The sequence below is a fragment of the Delphinapterus leucas genome, chromosome 5 (genome assembly GCF_059928025.1).
Source record: "Delphinapterus leucas isolate spDelLeu-1000000601 "Yukka" chromosome 5, BTC_Dleu_Yukka2, whole genome shotgun sequence".
NCBI lineage: Eukaryota > Metazoa > Chordata > Mammalia > Artiodactyla > Monodontidae > Delphinapterus > Delphinapterus leucas.
In genome coordinates this window covers 86,892,305-86,917,401 of record NC_143133.1, presented here as the reverse complement: position 1 = coordinate 86,917,401, position 25,097 = coordinate 86,892,305, and the positions used below count along the sequence as shown (strand labels likewise).

Below are 25,097 nucleotides of genomic sequence, written 5' to 3'. Positions count from 1 at the left end.
GGGTGGTAGAATTGACTTCAAACTTCATGTAAATAAAGATTTCCCTTGTTTATAGTTTTACATGACTACTGTGCTTTGTGAGACTTCAATGGGGATATTTTTCCTAACACTGAAAGCATTTTCCTTATTTTTTAAGACACACAGCTAACCTGAACTTCCTGAAGCAAGACTAAAACTGCAGTAATGCTGAGACTCAATGTATGATATTCTTGGTCAAAATCAAATCATTAGTCAACTGAAAAAAGTATAGAACATGAAAAGGGAGAGTACTAAAGAGGGTACTATTGTGTTCTATGGGGTGTAGGCTCACAGTAGAAACTACACTGAGCTTGAGAAGTCTGGCAGGCTAGTTCTCTATGGAATAAAATAGTCCATTTAATTGGAGTTTTCACAAAAAGCAAATAATTCTCCATTTTATGTTAGCCAAAAGAATATTCATGCTGCATTTTCATATGTAAAATGAGCTCCTTCTAAGCACTAAACTTTTATTAGTCTGGTAGGTTTGAGAGCTTTTCATGGGGAAAAAAAGCCCTATCAGGTCTGGAAACTGGACATCATAAATGGCAGTCAGAAATTACTGCAAAAAACATTCAGAAGCAGAGTTACGTTGCAGGAAGTAAAAATCACTGTCAATTTGAATCATTTCTGGAGGCACAACCACCTCCAAACTTTCCAACAGAATTTAGGTAGAACCGTAAACTAAGAATCAAGGTTCTATTTCTCTATTCTTTCATTCTATAAGCACGCATTTCTCGATTGTGGACTGTGTGCCAGGTGGTTGCAGACACTAGGAATATAGTGGTGAACAAAACAACCAAAAATTCCTCCCCTCATGGAGCTTTAATTTTATTGGAAAGAGACAATAACAAGATATGTTAATATGCTAACTGCTGATAAGTGCCAAAGACAAATAGAATGGAGGATGAGGGATAAGAAGGTTTGGGGAAAGTTTCTGTTTTAGACAGGGCAGTCACTGAGAAGGTCACATTTGAAAAAAGACCTGAAGGAGGTGAGGAAATGAGCCAGGGAGATGACTGTGGAGTACAGCAGGGAGAGCATTTCAAGTGCAAACCGCATTTGAACAGCAAGTACAAAGGCTCTGACACAAGAGTATGACCAGGCCAGTGAGGCTTGAGCAGAGTGAACCAGGGGGAGAGAAGTAAGAGATGAGGAGATGAGGTCAGAGATCATAGTGTGTAGTTCATGAGGGAGGCAAGGGCAGGTTCAGGGAGATGGACTAATTAGGAAGCATTTGCAGTAATCTAGATGAGAAAGGATGGAGGCTTGGACCAGGGTTGTGGCAGCACTGAATGTGAGATATGGTGAGATTCTGAATATCTGAATAACACTGAGGGTAAACTAAATAGGATGTGCCAGTGGATCAAGTAAGGGGTGTAGAGAAAGACAGGAGTCAAGGAAGACTCCAATCTTTCTGGATTGAGCAACTAAAAAAATGGAGTTGTTCATTGTGGCGGGTAACTCTGTAGGAGGAGATCTGTGGTGGGTAGGTGAGAAGTTCAGTTTCTGACACGTTACTTCGAGATGCCTACTACCCAACCAAATATTTGTTTTCAATCAAACAAGGCAAGAAGTCTGGGCTAGAGATCTAAACACAGATGGCATCAGCATATTGATGAATTAGTTGGAAACATCAAACAAAGGTCCTCTCTTGGGCTTTATCAATGGTGTACTGGGTAACTTGGGTCTGTCATTGAGCTGTCCATCAGTCAGAAAGAGATGGATTATCACCGAACTCCAGCTTTGATCACGTAATATTTCTAAGAAAGTATTATATTTAGAACAGTAGATTCTAAGGCAATGAGTTCTCAACTAATCACGCTCAGCAAATGTTACTGAGCACCTATTACGTACCAAGCGCTGCAAAGCACTGGGAATACAGTAATGAAAGACAGACATGGTGGTCTCTCCCTCTAGGCAAATTAGTGTAATGAGGGAGACAAAATGAAAACAATACTATCACATATATGATTAATTAATTAATAGTAATTGTGGCAAATCCTATATGAGAAGTTATAGAAGGTAGACTATTTGTGAGTATGTTTCTTCCTGGACAACTTCCCCCGATACATGGTGTACTCCCACCGTACTTCCTCTCCAGCTGTACATACAGTCTCTCAGGGACCAATGACATTACCAAAATGACACATATGTTCCTAAGGAAACAGTAAGTCTTTAAAGATGGTAAAGTATTCATGACCATCCTAACCTTTAAGAACCTTAAATGAAAAAACTATGTCCATCTCATTCAATGTTGAACTACCTATACAATGAGCTGTGATCTCTTCACATTTCTGGGACCGGGGTCACATAAAATAAAGTGTAGTCTGCATTTGGCTGAAAGAGAAAACAGAATGCTACACCTGAATTCTACTCTATATAGTTACTCACACAGAATTTTAAGATGAAAGTAAGAATCAAAGGAACTCTTCTAGTCGCAGCTGACTACACAATTATACGCACAGGGATGGAACTTTTAGAGCTATAAAATACGCATGATGTTAGAGAGGATGCAACCCAGTATGACCCTCATTTGATAGTATAGAAAACACAAGCTCAGGAAGACTACATGACTATATAACTTGCCCAAAGTTAAACAGCTAGTTAGCAGCAAAGCCAAGACTAAACCAAAATCTCCCCAACACTTAACTCATGCTGCACCAGTATAATTCTCACTCTGTTTTTTTTCTATTAGAAAGAAGGAAAAGAAAGAATGAAATGGAGATACTGGTACAAGTTTTCACTTTGAGAGCCTTCTTTCAGAGAATGTTTTATGAACTGAAAGTATACTTTATGAAGGACTTTTAATATCCAGGTTATTGGTACTGAGAGGGGAATAAGAGACAATTACTATATCATGGAAAGTGGCCCCAAAAGAATAAAGAGTGAAGAGCTTCAAGTGGCAGCCTCAGAGATGGAGGAGCAGAAATGAGTTATTGCCCACTTCTGTATTCCCAGTACCTAAAACAGTGCCTGATGTGTACTATGCATTCAGAACATAGTTGTTGAATTTAACTGATCTGAATTAAATGACTATAAAAGGCATATGTTAACATTATTTTGTTTGTGCAAGTCAAATGCATTGAATCCCCATATAATGATGACAATGAGAGACCAATAACTGTATTATATCAACGTCTTTATGGTACACAATTTTTATATGTTATAGAAGATTTAGTGTGGCATATATAACTAAATATACATGCAGAAAGACAGAAAGAAAAGCTCTTATTGTGAGATTAATGAAACTTTAGATATTTGTGCAGTGCTTAACAATTTACAAAGCATTTCCATATATATATACCTGTATGTATGTATATAAATATCCATGATATAATTCGATATCTAGTAGAACCTTATATTTACATATTATATATCTTATATCACATACATATATATTATATGTAATAGACATTATTATCCACTATTTGTTGATGATGAAATCAAAGTTCTGAGAAACTGTTATGCAGCCGGCAGGTGACAAAAGTCTGAAATAGAACTCAGGTCTCTAACACTTCCAATTCAAGTGAACCTTCTATTCGCTTTCACTGGATGTTTAAAAGATGACAGGTTTTCACCTGGAATAACGGCAAGTTTGTGTGTAGCAGTCATTGTCTTTGCAACCTCCCTCCTAACAGGGAATGGGTAATATAAGTCAGACATGGTTTCACAAGATACCTTGGCATGTGGAGACTGTGAACACATATCACTAGGCTATCATGTTTAGGTGCTGGAGTTTCTCTCTTTTAAATATTTTACTATTCAACAGCATACAAATGGAGATTTACTTCTAATTCCTTATAAAGGTTAAAATTCTAACAATGCAGATCAATGACTTCAGCAGTGAAATAAAGGGTGTCCTGTGTCCATGTCAATGTCAAAATCGAAAAAGAATCCTTTTACTCCTTAACCCAGCCAACCTCATGCTCATCAATCATCTGGGCTAGAGAAAGGAGCTCACAGACAAGAATCCTGCCCTGCCCTTGTTTCCCCACATCAGTCCTACACAGTCAGCTATGGCTCACCTCGCTGTCTCCTTCCACTCCATCTCCTGTCCATCCACAGCCAGCAGCTCATCCAGTTCCGTGAAGAGTTGAGGGGGTGCTGGACTGTCATCCTCCTCGCCCAAGATGAATCGGATGCGCTCTGCGGCAGGAGAGACTGCAGAAGTGAAAATACTGTGGTTAAACATTGGCTGGACAACCCTGAGGAAAGTGTAACTCCGAGCTCTTCCTCCGTCCCCAAAGCTGATGGGCTTCCCTTCCACATTTTCAGTGGACATCTTCCTTGCTGAGCCTTCCTTGTCCCCAATCTAAAGACAAACAGGAATCCAAGGCCTTCTCTAGTCCTTTAGTTCTGAACTGTGTCTCAGCTCTCCACCACTCTCCAGAAGGACAGTGCTCCAGTTCTGTGTGGCGACTGGCAAAGAACCTTTAGCCCTCTGATGAGCTCAGGTCCAACCACATGACCTTCCCTCCTTCCCCACTGATGACCCATCCAAAAGTATAAGACAGAAACCAGCTTGAGCCAATCACTTTTTCTACAACAGTGGGAGGGGGCAACAGAGCACCCCAATGCTGGGTTTCCCCCAGGCCCCCGCCTCCCAGCCACCCTCCCTCTGTCCAATGCCCAAAGCAGCCCACACCCTCGCAGGTTTCTCACTGCCCATAACTGCCTAACTGCAAAGCTGATGAAGGAATATTTAACAAGATGGAGCCTCTTCTTTACATAAGGGCAGTACCCAAAAATGTTTAGTCACACTTCAGTGCGCTTGAAAAACAAGCCCAAGTAAAATATTGTACACACGAAGGGAAAAAAAATTTCCAACACACTCAAGCACATAATTGAATGCCCTACTAGCTCCTTTTGACCCCATCTCCTAAAAATCATGTAATGAAAAATTAACTAGAATTTCCCCCAGGTTGTGGGCTATTTTCTCTTTCTTTAAAAAAAAATGGAAAGCATTTGGAAACTGATGGCTATATTACAAAACTAAGGCCCACAGATACTCCTTATAATCCCTGGGTAAAACCAAGAATATACATGTAACTGCAGTCCGAGTACACAGATTTATTCATATGCAGAACTTTGTAGAAATACATGTACTCAACCTAAAAAAACAAAAAACTTCCTACCATCTGAAAACCACTATAATCAGGACAGAATAAAATTCCGTAGATGAAAATATATTTACTACAAATAAACCCATGAAAAAATACTCAACCTACCTAGTAATCAATACTAACTATTAAAATAAAATACATGTTTTACCTATAAAAATGGCAAAAACTGGGCTTCCCTGGTGGCGCAGTGGTTGAGAGTCCGCCTGCCGATGCAGGGGACAGGGGTTTGCGCCCCGGTCCAGGAAGATCCCACGTGGGCCCGTGAGCCATGGCCGCTGAGCCTGCGCGTCCAGAGCCTGTGCTCCGCAAAGGGAGAGGCCACAACAGTGAGAGGCCCGCGTGCCGCAAAACAACAACAACAACAAAAAAAACGGCAAAAACTTTAAAGAATGATCATCTCAACGTTGGCAAGGGTTTAGGACACATGTACCAGCACCTTCCAATTTATGTCGCTGGTAGGAGCCTAAATGCGAACATCTCTCTGAAAAGGTATGGAAATGTTTTTAAAGTGTATCTATCCTGTGAGTCAGCAATTCTACCACTAGCATCTACCACTAGCAAGATGTTCATTCTAAACACATAACAGTTGTTACCACAAAGTCTTAACTACAGAGGTGACCACTACAGCATAGTTTATAATTGAGAGAAACAGAAAAAGCTTAAATGTCCAAAAAGGAGGATTGGTTAAATAAACTATATTACAACCATTCAATCAAATACCACACAGTCATAAAACATGAAGATGAGATTATTGTTTTTTGACATATATATCATATAATATTAATTGAAAAAAATAAAATTACAAAATCATATGCATAAAGCAATCCCATTTTGGTAAAGAAAAAATTACACATATATCCATAAAATAGTCTGGAAATGAGAGAGCCCTTATTTTGCATGGTTCTAATGAGTGTGAATTTCAGCTACCACAGTTTGGTTAAAGAACACTAGTCCCCCAACAACACAGTTCAAATTTCAGCTGGATGGTAAATTCACTGTGAGTAATTGCATAAAATACAATTACTGTATTTTATGTACTGTATTTTACGTATATGTACATAACATATATGCATCATGATCGTGACCAATCATAGTGCTTCTTTCGAAGTCTGCCAGTGATTGGTCACTACACATTTGTTATCCAGTTCATGCACAGACAGCAAAGTGTGTAGCTGTGCTGCCTTCTTGTCTTCCAATGATAAATTCATATGACATGAATAATCAAAAGAGGGAGCTAGCCAACAAAGATGAAAGTACAGCACAGAAACAAAAAGTACTAACACTGGAAGTGAAATCTATGTCAAATACGAATGGAGTTACAGAAGACCTAGCTGATTATGGGAATGTAGATAATGCTGCCGTTCCCCATTTGAGAGACTCTAGATGTACAGTCAGAGGAACTTAGTGAAGGCAAACTCATTAACATCAATAGTAAGGCAAGTGGTTGTAACAGGATGCTAACGATGTCCCAGAGGGAGTGATGCTGGCAAAAATCTTTCATGTTACAGGAACCCTCAGAGACATTCCCTAACACGCAAAGCGCAAACGATAAAATGTTGGAAGCTGATCCAGACTTAGAGAGGAGAATGACAATTGCTCTGGGCATAGAAAAGATGCTCACTCCATTTCATGAATTGTACTGTAGGAAAAAGGCAAACTACTTCCGATAAGATTTTACGAAGAAATCAACCACTTTAATCTCAATGTTTCTAATGTTTTAAATTAGCAAATACTAAATAAATGACTAGTTTTACTATTTTTTTCACTTCCCTATACCTTTATAGCCAACAGTAAGAGAGATTTTAATGATTTGGCAAATTTTTTTAAAGGTCAAAGAACAATAATAACTCTTCCCATTGATCATTAGGATTGTTTTGTATAATTTCAGCTTGCATAGTCATTTTTATGGTCCTGCGCTACAGTGTAAAGCAAGGACTGCCTGCATACATACCTTTTAAATGTTATGCAGTTTGTTTCTAGGACTTCTATTTTCTTCCTTTCACCTTCCTATCAATTTTAAAACGTGCACAACTCATTCATGTATTCATTCAGCAATATTTATTGAGTACTGTCTATGTTCTAAATAGGCTCTGCTTCAGGCTTTGAAGATAAAGCAAAGAACCTGACAAAAAGGTCCCTATTCTTACTGAGTTTAAATGCTAGGAGGGAAAACAAACATTAACTAATTAATTAATTACTTAAGTGAATAAATAAATTAGTACATAAACCAATAAACAAGAAAAATATCTGCAGACTGTTTTGTGTTCACAGAACATTAAAATAAGGTAACCGAATACATATTAATATAAGATACAATATGTTTTACTTTTGTAATTAGAAAAAAAGCTTTGAAATTTCTTAAATCTCTGGGAGAAAAAAATCTAAAGTTCCAGGACTTTTGTGTAAAAACATTTGCAATGCCTTTCCAATCAAGAAATGGGATGTGGGCTTCCCTGGTGGGGCAGTGGTTGAGAGTCTGCCTACCGAGGCAGGGGACACGGGTTCGTGCCCCGGTCCGGGAGGATCCCACATGCCGCGGAGCAGCTGGGCCCGTGAGCCATGGCCGCTGAGCCTGTACGTCCGGAGCCTGTGCTCCGCAACGGGAGAGGCCGCAACAGTGAGAGGCCCAAATACCAAAAAAAAAAAAAAAAAAAAAAAAAGAAATGGTATGTCTAACTATTTTAGAGGATCAGAGAGGGCATGAAAGAAATGATATGAGGGTAAGAAATGACTGGCAGAATTTAGAATCTGGACATACTCCTAACAAGTAGAGTGTTCACACTACTAGAAATGTAGTTATTCAGCAGAGTGGTTCTGGAACTGACAGCCACAAATTTGACTGACTTTTCATCAACATTCAACATCAAAGATCCCTGAGATAGAATTCGCTTTTAGAAGGGAAAAGTCTATGTTTAGAGAATCAACTTTTTGTCGCTTTCTAAAAGATATGATGTGGGTTTGTCCCCATCTCTAACAGAGAAGAATACATGTCTCTCCTGCTTAAAGAACAGATTCTCCTGCACAGACACTACACACATCTTTGCTGAGCTCTAATCCACAGGTCTGGTGCTCTCAAGTTAGGGAAATACAACTCACTGCTTATCAGACAGCAACTCAGCTGTGACTTCTGTAAAGTGGAATGGAAGAAGGATGTAACGTTGTTACCTCCAGGTCTTCCTCTCCAGGTACCATATCTAAGCACCTTTCATAAGTTGTCTTATTTATTAAATACAGTCTCTGAGCAACCAATATAACAATCCCTTTGGGATAAAATTCCAAAATTGTGTATCAAAAATCAGCTTTCTACTCTAGTTTCTTTGCTCAGTTGCTCCCCTAATCAGAAGGAAGCTTCCCCAGGAATCAGAAATAAGAGGTCACAGCAATTGTATTGTCAATATCAACATGTGGGAGGGGCATCCTCTATGGCCAGCAAATACCCTCCCCAATTTCTAACACCATTCTTAACACAAAGATATGCAGAGTGAGAGTCTACCCAATGAAGTACATCAGGAATTCGTTTTTTTCCATAACTTTTGATCAGATCAAGAAATGAGCTAGGGCTTCCCTGGTGGTGCAGTGGTTGAGAGTCTGCCTGCCGATGCAGGGGACACGGGTTCGTGCACTGGTCCGGGAGGATCCCGCGTGCCACAGGGCTGGGCCCGTGAGCCATGGCCGCTGGGCCTGCACGTCCGGAGCCTGTACGCCGCAACGGGAGAGGCCACAACAGTGAGAGGCCCGCGTACCACAAAAAAAAAAAAAAGAAATGATCTAAATACAAGACACAGTATTGCATTGAGACTCTGGAGCCAAACTGTCTGGGTTTGAATCCAAACTCTGCTGCTTATTTGCTGTGTGATCTGAGAAAAGCTAGTTAACCTCTCTGTGTTTCAAGTTCCCCACCTGAAAAATGGGATGATGATGATCACCATAGTAGCTAAAATACAAGGTTTAAGTTCATTAAAAAATTGTTGACCCTTACTAGCAAAACCTGCCTAACTTCTAAGAAAGAAAGCTCTCACAGATATTAGCCTTGACAACCCTTATAGGTTGAAAATATATAAGGTAAGAAAGAAAATAGCCAAAAGTTCTGCATGTTTTACTTCAGTGAATTAAGTGGCTTCAGTAATGAGAACACAAAGGTGTGTGTTTTAGGAAACAGCCAATGAAAGAACAAGGGGAAAATAAAGAAACCCCTTCTGCCTCACTTTAATACTGGGGGAGGGGGGGCAGGTGGGGGGCAAAAACATCAGAAAATCAACTTGCTTTACGGATGAATAGATTATGATTCTAAGTAATACCTAATCTAGTTTCATCATAAAAGAGAACCTGGAGAAAAAAATGAGACAGGGTGACACAGAGGAAAGAAAGGAGAGAGAGAAACTCTCAAATTCATCCAATCACCTTTGTCAGAACAGAAGGCCCCTAGATCAAAGTGAAGTTAATGTCTCTAATCTGCCTTGATTTTTTTCTTTTTTTATTCTGCCCTCTGGTTAAAATGTGTTTTGGCTTTTTTGAGTAGCTCTAGAATTTCCTGGAGGGTCCTATATCAACATGGTTTCTCTGACCCAGGTCCACCTGTTGGCAGACCACGTGATGGTCTGCAGGGCTTGGGGACACCCAGTGCTCCCAAACCCCCATTGCCAACAAGAAGAAAGCAAATGTAGGGCAGGGATGCTGTCCACACTTACTGCTGCCACCAGCTACTGCAGCAGACATCACTTCCACACCCTCACTCTATCTCCTGTGGAGCTTGAACTTGGCCTCTGCATTTGCCTTTCATGTACCTCTGGCCTCAATCTGTGCATTCAACCTTTTCTCCCACAGCAACCCAGAAGTGTCTTGTGACGAAATATACCTGCTCATTTTCAGATCTGTTCCTTTTTCCAGTCTAGAATATTCTTTTCTTTCCTCTCTAACTCTGATTCAATTTCTAAGGCCCAGATGGAGAGTCTATCTTTTCCAATAACCTATACTAACCATTCCCAGAGACATGAATCTCTCCTTTATTCAAACCATAACAACACTTTATGTCTGAATTACTCATTTAGGCACTAATAAATATACAGCTTGCTCATTAGTCCCTAAACTTTTGTAGATGCACCTTCTCTCTCCAACTAGGTCACCAAGGCCCTGAAAGACAGGGTCTGTATTTTATGCACCCTCCTTAAAGACCAACACAGTAGTGTGCACCTAACAGTCACTTTGAGTATTAATGAATTAGACATGACTAAATAAAACTTGGACATTTTCAAATACACAAACTCACAACCGCTTGCTTGCAAAAAGCCACTTACATTAAGAACTCTGAAATGGAAAATAAGTTTGGAAAACTGTCCTTATTCTACTCTTCCCCTTAATCCATCTTTGCATGAGCTGCACCAAAATATAGTCGCCATTCCCTGTACAGAAAGTCACAAATAAAAGAATGAATACTTCCGGTGAGCTATTTTCCTCTGCTAGATGCAATCTCCTCCTACCCTGAGGGACCACAACATTTAATGTGCACATCTATTAAGACATTTAATATCCACTGCTTGGTGTGTTATTCATTGCTGTACTTTGTCTTTGCAGCTTTTCATGCCTTACCTAAACTGCTCTTGGCACCTATCTTGGGCACAGTGAAGTTATACAAAAGAGAATGGATGGAAAAATGAGTAAAAGAATGAATGAAACAATGAATAATATATATTCTGCCCCAGTTCCTCACAAGCTATCGTTCTATGCTTCTATCCTCTACCTCTTTTTAAGCACAACTAGGAAAATGACATGATGAACAAAATGAAAACTCTGGAGGCTTAGCAATATTTGAAGTATAGCTCCTACACTCTCATTTGATAACTTAATTAATATTTATTAGTTTTTATTGCATGCAATACACTATGGTATTTGTTGAAATGACACAAAATGTTTTTTAAGATAAGATCTCTGTCCTCGAGGAACTTAAAGCTGGAAGATAACACATAATAAAGGGGAAAAAATGCTATCAATAAAAATGTAACACTCAATAACTAACATTTTTGAATTGTTACACTGTACTAGGCATTGTGTTTAGTACTTTCCATTTACATCATTTATTTTACACAAGCCTGTGAAATATCCTCTACTATTATTCTCTTGTATTACTCTCACATTACAGATAGGGAAACTGAGTATTAAGAGGCTAAGAGACTTCCCCAAGATCACACAACTAGTAAGTGATATGACCTCAAACCCACTTGTGTTACTTCCAAGCCCATTTCTTGGCCACCATACTCTAATGGATGATCTCACTTTTCAAAATGGTCAGATTTCCATATGAACAGTACAGACAGTAAATGTACTGGATTTCAGAAAAGGCAGAAATCATAATGGCATATGAAATAGTCCTAAAGTAAATTAATTTAACATTTGGTTCATTATCCACTGAAAGGCAATTTGTGAACATGCCCTTTTATTTTTGGTCTGCGAAGCATCCCAATGTGGTCACCCTGCAGGCTACGCAAGAAAAAAAATTTTAATAGAAGTAATGATCATAACGAACATTCATACTGTGCATGAGAAGCTTACATGCAAATTCCCTTCTGTGGGTTAAGTGAGGACTTCTGGATTTTGTATTTTCTCCTTGTCAAAGTCCACCATCTGGTAAAGTCTTAGATCTCAAACCAAAGTATAAAAAGAAATAACTATTTGTTTCTTTAAGTTATTAATGTGCTATCACCAACTGGTTTACACAGTTATCATTTTAAGTATTCATTTCTCTTCTTCATTCTGAGATAAAAGTTTGTAGGTAGATACCATGGTTGTTAAAACTTCCACAATTTATCTGATTATTAGGCCATCGTAGTACTCTATAAATGCACTTAAATGTATATATAAAATCCTCAAACTTCTTTTCCCATTCATAACTATAAGAAATGATAACTAGCTAAATGAATAAATCTCCATATACATATAAATCTTTAACGTACATACACACATTTTAGTGGCATCTGTTACTCCTGCCCACCTAGCAACCCTAAGCTCTTTTTCTGATAACAGCACCCCATTTTCCTTTGGAGAACCATCTTTATCCTTGTAAGTCCACCAAGGCTGAATTACCCCCTGTGACACAGGCCTGGACAATGAGAATATCACAACTCTTGGCCACAGCAATTAATTTTCGAGTGGACACTTCATCTAATCCAGACCAATCAAAATGAAAAATCATCAGCTGTTTGTTGGAACTTCCAGGAAATAAATCTTCACTTTACGCTAAGGTGATAAGATGGTAACAAAATCTTTGAGCGCAGTTGGTCACCTTGCAACCCTAAGGGAAAAGCCTGCCTGGGAATAAGAAACTCAAAACCAAGACAGAAACAGGCTCCTGATGCCATCATTTAAGCACCTAGGTCCAGCCATGCCTGAAGTCAGTAATTTTTCAATGCTATGTAAGGATTCCCTTCTAGCTAAAAGTAATGAGGCAATTTTTCTCGTCACTTACAACCAAAGATTTATGATATAGACATCTATGATTCCATTTGAATGAGTTAGGGTAGAACTAACTTATATTAGCCATCCACATATCAGCATCTTCAAAATAATTGCATTGAAGAACCTGTTTTTATGGAATCCAACTTTTAGTGGAGTAATCTGTACGAGTTCACCTAGAGTTTCTCCATGCCCTAATCTACCTCTACTTCAACATATCCAGAAAATGACTGCTGACTTACATGCTGGCAGGCTCTAGACAGGTAAATTAGATGATTACTTTTTCTGTTTCAAGTTAGCTAAGAAATTGAAACAGCCAAACAGCATTCATTTAGATGGATAATTTTAAAAAATACTTAGGTATCCATGTATTAATAAGCTCCCACACATGAAAAGCTGTCAATTATCACAATTATCCTTAATATGCCATGAAATTATTATGCAGCCATAAAGAGTCAATAGCACAAAGACCCTAGATTTCAGAATACTACCAAGCAATCTTACTTAGGGGCAGAGTAAGCTCAATTTCAGCCAACAAGAGGTGATAAAAACTGGAGATCGCTGAGATATTTTTGGAAAATACCTGTGTCTTAGGCTTTCATCTTCAAAATGTTGAAAAAAAAATTTACCTACAATTTACATTACAAAAATGTTATCAGAACTCAAGTCATATTTACAAGACTATTCAGAATTCTTTAGAACAAAAAGGTGGTAGCCCTTACATTCCCCAATTTACTCTTTCTCTTTCATAATTTCTGCTAACACAGTGGGTTGGAAAAATTAAAACTAGGCTTTTCAGTGGTGTTAATACATGTACTTAAAATGCTGCTAAGCCATTCACAAAGAAGTAGTCCCAGTGATGGTCTACCAGTCAAATAAATTTTATCTATGAAACTTCAGGGCACACCATATTGAAACATTGGCTCAAAGACTTTTGGGTCTGCTGATGCTTTTTATTAATCATTCCAATTATATTAATTATATTATTAATATTATTCCAATATTTCAAGAATCTCTATCAGAAAGACTTAAAATTCTAATCAGTCATTTTGGGGTTTAGCAGCCTCAGTAGGGACCTAAAGTAAGTAACTATTACAGACTGAATTGTGTCCCTGGCAAAATTCATGTTGAAACTCTAAGCCCTAATGTGATGATATTTAGAGATGGAGCCTTTGGGAAATAACTGCGTACAGATGAGGTTATGAGAGTGGGCCCTTCATAATGTGATTAGTGCCCTTATAAGAAGAGACACCAGAGAGTTTGCTTCCTCTTTCTCTCTACCATGTGAGGACACAGGGAGAAGGCTGCCATGGAACTGGGCCCTGACCAGGGAACCTAATCAACTTTGAGTTTGACTTCTCAGCCTCCATAACTGTGATAAATAATTTCCTATTGTTTAAGCTACATAGTCTATGATATTTGTTACAGCAGCCTGAGCTAATACAGTAACTAAACTAACTAATGGTGAAACTAAACTTTTTGACTTTTTTTCTGGATTTTTCTCATCACCATATCATTTTCCCTACTTCATTTAATCCAAGTTTGCATGATATTTATGAGCCCTTGGGGGGGGGGATGGGCTCATAAAACAGTAATAACCCAATTTCACTGACATTGCTCTAGTTGCATATCATGCGACTGCACCCCACTGATAAATCTACCTCCCAAGTGTTTTCCGGGTCCCCAAGGGATGTTTCACACTTATCCTTTTGGCTCCAGCCCCACTGTTGCTGCCCTCTGTCTGCAAAATCACCTGCAAAGGGTACCACATTTTAGACACTGTCACTAGGGCCCAGCATGGCAATGCCACTACCCTGCCAAGGAAGTCAGCTTCCAAAGTTCCCAAGGAGGCAATATCCAAGGTACCAAAGCAACACAGTAGTGAAAAAAAAAAAACAGGTGACCAAGAAGTCTGGTGGAATATCATAACAGATAATGTGGATTTTGATGAGTCAGTACATTGTTCAGAGTGTTGTTTGGCCCCTGCTTGAGTCTTAAGTTATGTCTTTTGACATCTACCACATGCCAGAGAATTTACAGAAGAAAAATGATTCAAGTAAGGAAGAGAAATTCCTACAACTATGTCTATTCACTCAAATTTAACCACCAGGGTGTATCTGCCTTGTTACAAGGTACCTAACACCTTACATATCTGGATAAGCATTAACTTTTGGTTCTTATTTTTAACTCCCTTCTAGTCGTTTGTTCAGATCAAATTCCTTTCCCCAAAGAAACAGCTTTATCCTGACCTTTCCTTCAGTGAATCAATAAATTCTGTTTTGTTTATTCCAGTTATAATTGGGTTTCTTACACTTGCAACCAAAGGCTAATTTATATAATATATATATTAAAAAAAAAAGAACCAAATGTTAACAATTACTATCCCTAAATGATGGAATTATTGATTATTCTTGTTTTCCTCATTTTGCTTACGTGTAATTTCCAAATTTTCTAAAATTAACATTAATGTCATTATTATAAGGAAAACAAACCTATTAAGGTATTTTTAATAGCTAACTTGAGGACAGTCATGCCAAATTAGTGCCAGACACTTCCCTACCGTACTTGAAACTACAGAATCTCAATTATCTTTCTCAAAAATGTCCAAAAGAAGCATAACCCTCATGCATTTGCCTTAACGGCTGTCTAGGGATTCAAACAGACAGTTCTGAACCATATAACAGGACTGGCCATGGTTCTGAAAGGCACACAGGTCTAAAAATAACTCCATAGGCACAGAACAATGGAGACAGGGTGAGGGGCTTTCCATGCAAGTGGCATGGAAAAGTAAGATGCTTTCTATAAAGAGGAACTCACCCTTTAATTAAGACGGTGAAAAATATGGCCACCAGCAAGCTCTTCCTAAAAGACTGAAAAGTTCCTAATGCATGTCACAGTTCCCATTTCCATTTTCCTTTAATTTCTCACTCCCTACTTCACTTCTCTTTGCTCTGCCAGAGCTGTCCATGATAAGGGTTATATGATGAATCACTCTGCTTAAGAGTGAATACATCAGCATTTTCTCCAGGCTCAACTCAGAACAATTATCAGCACAATTTATACCCTAAGGTTTCCAAAGTCAGACTCAATTCTCATCAACATTAGGAAGTCTTCCCGATTCCCAAAATAAACTCTACAGACTTGCTGGAGCGCAACTCTCTTCTATACAAAGTAGCTAAATTTACCGCTCCAATATTAGTGTCACAACCACCATGCTAATGCTGCTATTAGATGCCTCCACGTACAAAAGAAGGCATCCTCCTTTCTGTAGACTGTCGTTCAAAATGCCTAGGAATATAAAAGCACCAAGCCTTAGAGAATCTTTAGGACTCCATCCCCACGTGGCCAAAATATTCTACCCATCTTTCCTGGATAGCAATATTGAGAAATGTGATTCAAAACATAATCCCGTTAAAAAGGGAGCGTGGGGAATAGAGACATCAAGGAAACATTACATAGGTGCTGATTTTTTCTAAAGAAAAAAAAAGTCACATTCCCCACAGATATATCACTGCTCTAAAGATTTTGATAGAACTCTGAACGTAATACAGAAATGTCAGCAAGATTCTACAGTAAGCTTTTCCGCCTTAAGTCTGCTCTGAGTTGAAGATCCAAAATTAGTGGCAGTGATCCCCCAGTTCTCTGAAGCTTAATTACATTCTCAGCAAAGAAAAATATACATAGCAGGTTCTCCAACACTACCAATTTGACATTAATAGTTTCACTGTTCTCAGACAACACGATGCTTCATTTGCCTTGTTTTATCTACCCAGAAGGCTCTGCATTATTGAAACCAACCAGCAACATATGTCCCCTGGCCAGCAAAGACCTCAAAACCAGGCCAGAATCTTAAAGACCACTTGTAAAGCCTAAGAAATGGCACATGGATAACAAGAGTCTAATTAATATAAACAATAAGTTTTCATGCTGTTTCATTAAGTACCTTCCCAAATTATCAAGAGCATTTAAAAAATGCTAAATCCATTTTCAGTAACAAATAAAATGAAATCAGCTAAGTTTTTAGAACCATATTTTAGAAGAGAGGAGCATCATTTGTTACAGAAATAGACTTCCTTCTAGCTTATCCATACAGCTAAACCACACAAAGCTGATAGAAAACATAGATCAGACTGTGCATGTGGGCTGGTTAGGGACTTTGATTTCATTAAAGTCTGCTATGAACAATCTATGTATTTCACAGAGTATTATCAACAAACGTAAGGAAGTCACCCTTTTCAACACAATATGTTTTCACTATAAACTTTCCATGCAACATTTCTTTATCTCTTATATAAAAAGCGTATTTACAAGACTTCAAGTCATCTGGAGATAACCTCAGTTTATTAGAGGGAAGTAAATGAGCACCACTTCAGAAGTCATTATTAACAGCTTCCTGTTCAGAAAGAACAGGCAGAGAAAGTATTTAGTCACTTCTAAGGCTTGTGGTGATGTGTAAGGCATGGCTATTCCTTAATTGGCTGCAGAATTTCCAATTAATTAAATATCAATCACAAAATTTAGAGTTCCTTTGCCTTCTCAGACGGTCACCTTTTCTTTAGATCCATCACGGGTCAGTTTAAGCTGGTTTAGAAATACTTTTGTCAAAATCTGTCTTTCCTAGAACTATGTTCATAAAATGCTTTAGTAACTTCATAAAGTAGAGATTACACATTCACCAGAAAATTGTCCAAATTCCTCTGTCACCTTCCTTATGCAGAGGGGCAGAAAAGAGCCATGAGCAAAGTGGGATATCTGGGATTCAGATATAGAGGGATATATAAAGAATGAGACAGGGAACTCCTAATAAGACAATAGAAGGTGCTCTGGGTATGAAAAATGAGACAAACCAAAATCTCTAAGAGGAAGCCAAGATCAAATGCCAAAGCCCGCAAATATAAACAGCAAACCTAAAGGAACCAGAAGGAAGAATCAAGATCAAGTTACCAAGTTAAGAGTGAAAAGCTAGGGTAAACTGAGATAAAAGCAACCCAATGTGGATATGTAGGTGAGTCAGTAGGTCAAGGCAAATATTAAATATAAATACTCAAGTTGTCTAATAATGTGAAAATGAACTAAAGAAGTATTATTGTTTTGGGGGCTATGATGAGAGGGGGGGATTGTTCTCAATGCATTTTAAGGAGGACTTACGTAAGATACTTAAAGACCCTCCAAACCTTGCAGATATGTTGGCAAATTCCCCCCATGTGATCAATGAAGTGTTCACAGGAGCTCGTTCTCAGGGGAAACAGGTCTTTCTGACTTAGGAAGCATTCATTGTTCGGATGGAGTTCTGCACATGCCCTCCTGTCTAGTGATAGCCAGGGAATTTACTTCTCGAGACAACACAACCCTGAGTAAACAATAATCATGGGTGGAGTGATGGAATCAGAATTGTAAGTCCTAGATCCCGTGCTCAGCTCCAATCCCAAATGAGCAAATCCCCCTTCACCCTCTGGCTCAGGTTCCCCACCTGGCTGACATATAATAACAACAGGAAAAAGGAAGAAATTTCAAGACACATCCATGGATGATGGAATTGAATTTTACTCTTCTGCCTTACAAAATCTATTCAGAAATACAAGACAGTGCTATTAGATTCAATGATCTACTAACGTGCTATTCATTCTGTCATTTTTGATCTCATCTTTCATTTGAGAAACAATACCTATCAACAAATTTTCAAATGCAAAGACTAAAAAAACTGAATTTGGCATTCTTGGAGGGAAAAACTAGTAATCCTTAGCAACATTCTCACCCTTTATTTACCCTGCTTTTCAATCAAAGATGTGTAGTGAGCAGTAACTAGGAGTATTTAAAAACCAGCGATAAAGGAGTTATAAAATGAATGAAGATATTTACTCTTCCTTTTTCAATGAATTTATCATCAATTGTGGCAACAAAAATAAACCTCAGTGAAAATGACCTAAAGAGGTAAAGGCACATAACCAACTCCAGAGACCTAAGTGAGCAGGAAATATTTAAGATAATTTTTAAAACTGAAACTTCACTGGAAGAAGAATAAAGCACGTGAATAAGGATGACGGATTCCAAACACAGAAAGGGAAAGGCATGCATGATGGTTCACAGATTAACAAAAATACATGGTAAAAGGAAGTAAGCTATGCACAAGGGTGACTTACTGAAATGAATGTGGAAATTCTATATAGAACACGTGTTTTGATGTACAGGTCCTACTGACAACCAGCTACTTTTTCTCTTCGAGTAGTGTCTGTCGTCAAAGCAAATACACATCAGCAACCCAAGAGATAATAAATGTTAGACAACATTGGTTATTTCTGAGCTGCACCCAAAACACATACACATGAAGATTATTATACCCTTAGGTATACCCACTCAGTCTCTACTCTTGTCTAACAGAGATTTTAGGAAGTGTGATTCTCTACTACAGTAGAACAAAACTCATGTTTTGTTACCATGTTCCTTTAAAAAGTCTTACTTTTTCGAAACAAGAGCCCAAACAATTTTACAGATTCCATTGTTGGTTTACATAAAAATAAATTACAGTTATTAAATACACTCTGAATTTTTGCCTTATATACTCAAAGAAAAACTGGCCAATGCCCAGTTCTTACAATGTTATATTCATCTAATCCTACTTTAAACCACACCCCAAAATGCCATCTAATAGTTACTTGTGATCCCAGCTAAATAAATCCCCTAAACAGCATTCTGAAAGTCAGTTTCTAATCATTTTTCCTGGCTACTAATATAAAATAGACCTAAATATTAATATTTTATTTTTTGGACATTAAATTGGTGGCTACTAAATTTTCTCCTACAGAGTAATTCATCTGAGTCATACGGATGGCTATGTCCAAGAATTCACTTCAGAAACATCAACTGCAACTAAAATTTTTTCTGAAATGTTTGTATGGTATGTCCTGCCATGAATGACAGTCAGTTCATTTGCCTATGAAATTAGTATGCTCTGAGTCCAAAAAAAAATTTACTCTTCCACATGCTGAAATCAAGCTCACTTCAGAAATGAGTTTCTCTTCTCTCTTGAATCTATTACTATTTTAAGTGATCAAAGACTTTGAGAACAATAACTTGGCTTACAATTCATTTGGGATAAAATCGCATGTAAGCAAACTGGGCTACACACCCACTGCAGTCTTTTCTTCCAAAATTTATACTTGTATTTTCCAGAATCACAAGATTTCATTCTTCCTCTGTCAACTGATCACCACTTGCAAGCCTCTTCAAACGAGAGTTACTAATATGGGGTGTTTTGAAGAGTCTTCAGCTTGCTTTCCATTTTTTCCAGCCAAGCAGTATAAACTGTAATATTTGCATTAGTTAGGGTACCTGATTGGAAATATTACTTAATAAGAACATCCATCAGTAAATAGCACAAACTAGGATGATATTATCTCTTTTAAGAACACTCCTATAACCTAAGTATTATTATCTCTGTATTCATAAATGAAACGTGTTCAAGGAGGTTACATACATTACTCAGATCACAAATCTAGTAATGGAGGAATCTAAGCTTTAGAATGCAGTTATGTGGATTTGGCTGACTATAAAGTCTGTACTTATTTTATTATAGTGTGTTTCCCCCTTCATTTCCATTTCTACTGTATTTCTTAACACAGGGTACCCCTTCAAGAGCCCATGAACCATTTCTCAAAAACATATCTGGCCACTGACTGAACTTTTTGAAAGTGAGTCATGTTAAAATCTTGATAATAACAATGTTTATTTTTCTCTTTTTAAGTAACCAAGCACTATATATTACCAAATGCCTTCCAATGAGTGCTAAACTTTTGTTACACTAAGCTTGGGATTGAGCCATTATTCCTTTACTTTTCAACAAGCCATCCATTCTATTGCTTTTAATTTATTTTCCTCTGATTATAAATGACTTTAAGAGCTGTCTAAATTCATTCCAGAGCTCAAACAACATAGCCTACAAACTTGTCAGTTTTAACTTTGGGGGTTACAGATCTGTTTGAGAGTTAGATGAAATGTGTACAAACACATACAAGCAGAGTTTTGTAAAAAATGAATGCAGTTGCTTTGAAAAGTAATTTTCTTCAAACTCATCAAACAACTTTCAAAAAATATAAAGAAGACATTCATGCCAGGGAATAAACTAACCTCCTAGGGTTGCATGTGCCTAACTTCCAGTGATGGGTGTACACTGGAAAAAAAGAATAAAATTAACTAACAGCACAGACACACACACTCATAAAATGTTAGCGGATTTAAAAAAAAAAAAACAGTATCCCATAAAAATTAGCCAAGGACCATTACAATCTTTAAGACTAACTGTCAGGGGTCAATTAGTGCTTATAATAATTCAGTACATTAACTGAAAAAGTACCTTTCCATTTTACAGCTCTGTTTAGAGAACTTTAAAAACACATGTGATCTGTGTTTTAAAATGGCCTGTACCGGGCTTCCCTGGTGGCACAGTGGTTGAGAGTCCACCTGTCGATGCAGGGGACACGGGTTCGTGCCCCGGTCCAGGAAGATCCCACATGCCGCGGAGCGGCTGGGCCCGTGAGCCATGGCCACTGAGCCTGCGCGTCCGGAGCCTGTGCTCCGCAACGGGAGAGACCACAGCAGTGAGAGGCCCGTGTACCGCAAAAAAAAAAAAAAAAAAGGCCTGTACCACCATGGTGACCAGCTGACCACTCTGCTTTATGGACTCATTTCCCTAATCTCCACTACGGTGAAATATGTCAGACAGATGTTTCAAGGCGCATCTCTAACCAACATATTCAGGTCCAATTAAAAACATCTGCAGATCTACATTACAAATGCTTTCAAATAGAATTATTCGCTAAGGTCCAGAAATGTTAGAGGGAGGATTTTCTTCTCTACTTCAAGTGCAGCAACTCTTGTTTCAAAAGTCAGGCTGCTGGCGAATTAATTGAAGCCCAGTGGATGACATTCTGTCAAAACAATCTGCAAACGTTTATTTTGCTGCCACAGTTCAGCTGAAACCAGTTCCTACTGCGATACTGACACTGCTATAATGTTGATTCATTCTTCTGTGTCTTCAAAATTTAATAACCGTAACTTTTGTTTTTTAAATGGTTTGCAATTGCCAACAATATGCTACCTCCAACTGGCTCTAAATAAAGCAGTTCATGATTTAACTTGTTCTCAAAAGCAGGAAGGCATCTCTCTCTGAAACTCTGGGTCCTAACTGGTTTCTCATGCAACAAAGTGAACCTAAAGATCCTACCGCTGTCCTTTATGCCCAAGAAGTGGTGAGAGAGAACTTCAGAGCCATCAGCAAAGAAGTCAAAAAAGACTTTAAAATGTGCACTTTCAGTTGAAAATTTCTATGTTACGATCATTAAATCGTCCATGTTACAAACCAATCCTCTCATCTAATGTGTGTGTTCTTCAAAACTTTAATCAGAGGGGATAACTGAAGTAGCCATCCAGCCTCAATGTATCTCCGTAAATCTCTATGCTCTGTCTTTAAATTTTAAAGAGTCTCATGAATTTTGCACTTAAAATTAATGACTTTATGTTTCTTTTATTATAAAAATATTTCTTTCCAAATATCCAAGTAAAAGTAATGCCTTCAGGTAAATATATATTTATCCTGTGTTCCGTACCACTCTATCTCAAGAGCAGGTGCAGCCCAGTCTGAGAAGGAAGTTTTCTCTGTGTCCATTGAAGAAGGTCTAAGTCAATGTCAGCACATGGCTCTGCAATGGCTCGACACCCATCCAGGTGACTATGACCAACTCTCAACCATTCTTTTCAGTTCCTCGTCATAACCAAATTGACTATGATAAAGTAATATAATGACTATCTGAAATCTCGTCTATTTTTGTTTTCCCAGGAAACGCAACTCAAGTCCAAGTCCTTATACACCTCAAAACACTTACTTGCCTTCTCAACCTTGATGAGGTGTGATTTTGGACAGGCCAGCTCTGCCTAAATCTATGGTATTTGCATGAGTTTTAGGTTTGATGCTGTTGGACATAGACGAGGGAGAAAAACAAAGAATTCCATGGGAAAGGGAGGAACCTAGAAAGTCAGCCAAATTTCCAGTCTCTCAAGATTCAGACAGTCATTGTTTGGCTTGATAATTTTATAAATTCCAAGAAAATCAAACATACTATTATTTAATATGTTTGGCTTATTCAATCTCCCTTCAACAGCATGGATAACTAACGGTTGACCATGAATGTGCAAAGTAGCTGTAGTCTATGATCCTATCAGGCAGGCTATTGATTCATTCACATTCATAAGTTTCTATATACTCATATGTATACTATATACATGTAATGAGTATACTCATCTATATACACTATAGTACTCTGAGTGGGCTCACGTCCCACAAGGGGGAAAGACCCACATGTAAACAGATAATTACAGTAATTGTGTTAAGAGCTTTTGATTTATTCATTCATCCAACTGACACATTAAACATCTACTGTGTATTGAGCCCCTAGTGGGCACTATGCTAGGGGCTCTAACAGAATACTGTCATTTGTTTTCCTTAAAGCATTTTGGAAGCCTACAGTTCAGTGTAGCTAGAGCACAGAGCATGAAAATGTGGTAAGAGAAGAAAGAGGAGAGTATAAAAATAGTATGAGATAAGGTGTGAATGGCCCTACATATTTTGATAAGGCATTTAGACTTTATCCTCTAGTACCAATAGGGAAGTATTGAGGGCCTCAAGCAGGGAGTGGTAAAACCAGCTGTGTGTTTTAGAAAGTTGTTTAGGGCAGTGCCATAGTTGGTGGGAAGGAGGGTAGCCAGCTGTTCTTACCACAATGAACATACCTATAACGCTGTGATAGCAGTTGTGGACACCTATTCAAGTTCACTAATTTTTGCATCTCAGCACCTTTGTTTTCTTAGCTGCACACACCTTGAGAATGCAGCTGCTGCTTCTGCTTGCTTCTAACAATTTAATGACCTGTGGTTAGGCTACCCTGATTCAAAACTGTACTCAGCATTTCTTTTGCCAATCTGTTCATAAACGCACCACTTCCACGTATCAGACAACATCTGATAAGCTTACCTTATTTTCATCCATACTCTTCACCCACGTAAAAAACCTAAACTAACTTGTGGCAAACCGAGACAACAGTTCCTGCTGTAGTCAAATAATGGTGGTGTGGCTTCCAATGTCAATGGCTTAGGAAGGTGATCCAAAACTCAGACTTCCATTCTCTCAGCTACTCTCATTCTACATTAACCACTATTAACCCTTGGTAACCAATTACACTTGAAGTATCTTTAAGAGCTTTTTCTGATGGCTGAAAGCAAAAATCTAAAGCAGGCTTTTAGCCAAGACAATACCTGAGTTGTGTTTTCCAAACAGGCCTGATCATCAGATTCACATGAGGTGATTAAAAACACAAATTACAGGGTTTCCAAGTCTCAGTAGGTCTGAACAGAGGGGTGAACCAGGAATCTGTATTTTTAACAGATCTCCTGGGTGAGCTTATGAATTAGGCTGGTTGATGAATCCCAGATCAAAGCTACCTTAATGAGTTCCTTATAATTAAAGCAGCATTACGCACATATTTTTCTCTTAAGTACTTTAATGAAACTTATGCAATCACTTTAAGTAATTGCCACCCATTTAATGTTTACTGAAACAGTTTACAACTAATTCCCATGCCATTTTCTAAACGCTTCAGGCTTACTTGACTTTCCTACTGCACTGAACAGTTTGTTAACTATTAATAAAGAGTGAAGAGAAATCAGATTCTGGAGGTCATTTCAACAGTTAAAGGGGCCGCCAAGAAGCATGATTTGTAATTAGCAAAGCACATGTGAGATCCTTGTGGCATTAACCAGGTCCTTATGATCAGGGCTTTAAAGCAAGAGCAGCCCACGAATAAACAACTCACTTCCTAAAATAAGTCACTTTCTCTTTTTCTCCCGGTCAATCAAAAAACATACAGGAATATTAACAAATTGAAGGAGAAAAACCATATGATCATCTCAATAGATGCAGAGAAAGCTTTCGACAGAATTCAACACCCATTGATGATAAAAACCCTGCAGAAAGTAGGCATAGAGGGGACTTTCCTCAACATAATAAAGGCCATATATGACAAACCCACAGCCAACCTCATCCTCAATGGTGAAAAACTGAAAGCATTCCCACTAAGATCAGGAACAAGACAAGGCTGCCCACTCTCACCACTCTTATTCAACATAGTTTTGGAAGTCTTAGCCACAGCAATCAGAAAAGAAAAAGAAATAAAAGGAATCCAAATCGGAAAAGAAGGAGTAAAGCTGTCACTGTTTGCAGCTGACATGATACTATACATAGAGAATCCTAAAGATGCTACCAGAAAACTACCAGAGCTAATAAATGAATTTGGTAAAGTTGCAGGATACAAAATTAATGCACAGAAATCTCTGGCATTCCTATACACTAATGATGAAAAATCTGAAAGTGAAATCAAGAAATCACTCCCATTTACTATTGCAACAAAAAGAATAAAATATCTAGGAATAAACCTACCTAAGGAGACAAAAGACCTGTATGCA

The 25,097-nt window shown here is 38.2% G+C and overlaps 1 protein-coding gene across 21 annotated transcripts in view; it reads right to left on the bottom strand.

Annotated features, from left to right (window-relative positions):
* The window catches only part of SLC4A4 (solute carrier family 4 member 4), a 350,242-nt gene that overhangs the window by 205,656 nt on the left and 119,489 nt on the right, over window positions 1–25,097 (bottom strand). For 20 of the 21 annotated variants that reach the window (XR_016393316.1, XR_016393317.1, XM_089912009.1 and 17 more), the window contains one exon: window positions 4,044–4,179. Coding sequence is in view for 18 of the 21 variants with exons in the window: in XM_089912009.1 (XP_089768135.1) it covers window positions 4,044–4,179 (136 nt within the window). In the remaining 3 variants the exon portion in view is untranslated. Of the gene's footprint in view, window positions 1–4,043; window positions 4,180–25,097 lie in introns of those variants that run through there. The other variant, XM_089912020.1, reaches the window with a different exon arrangement.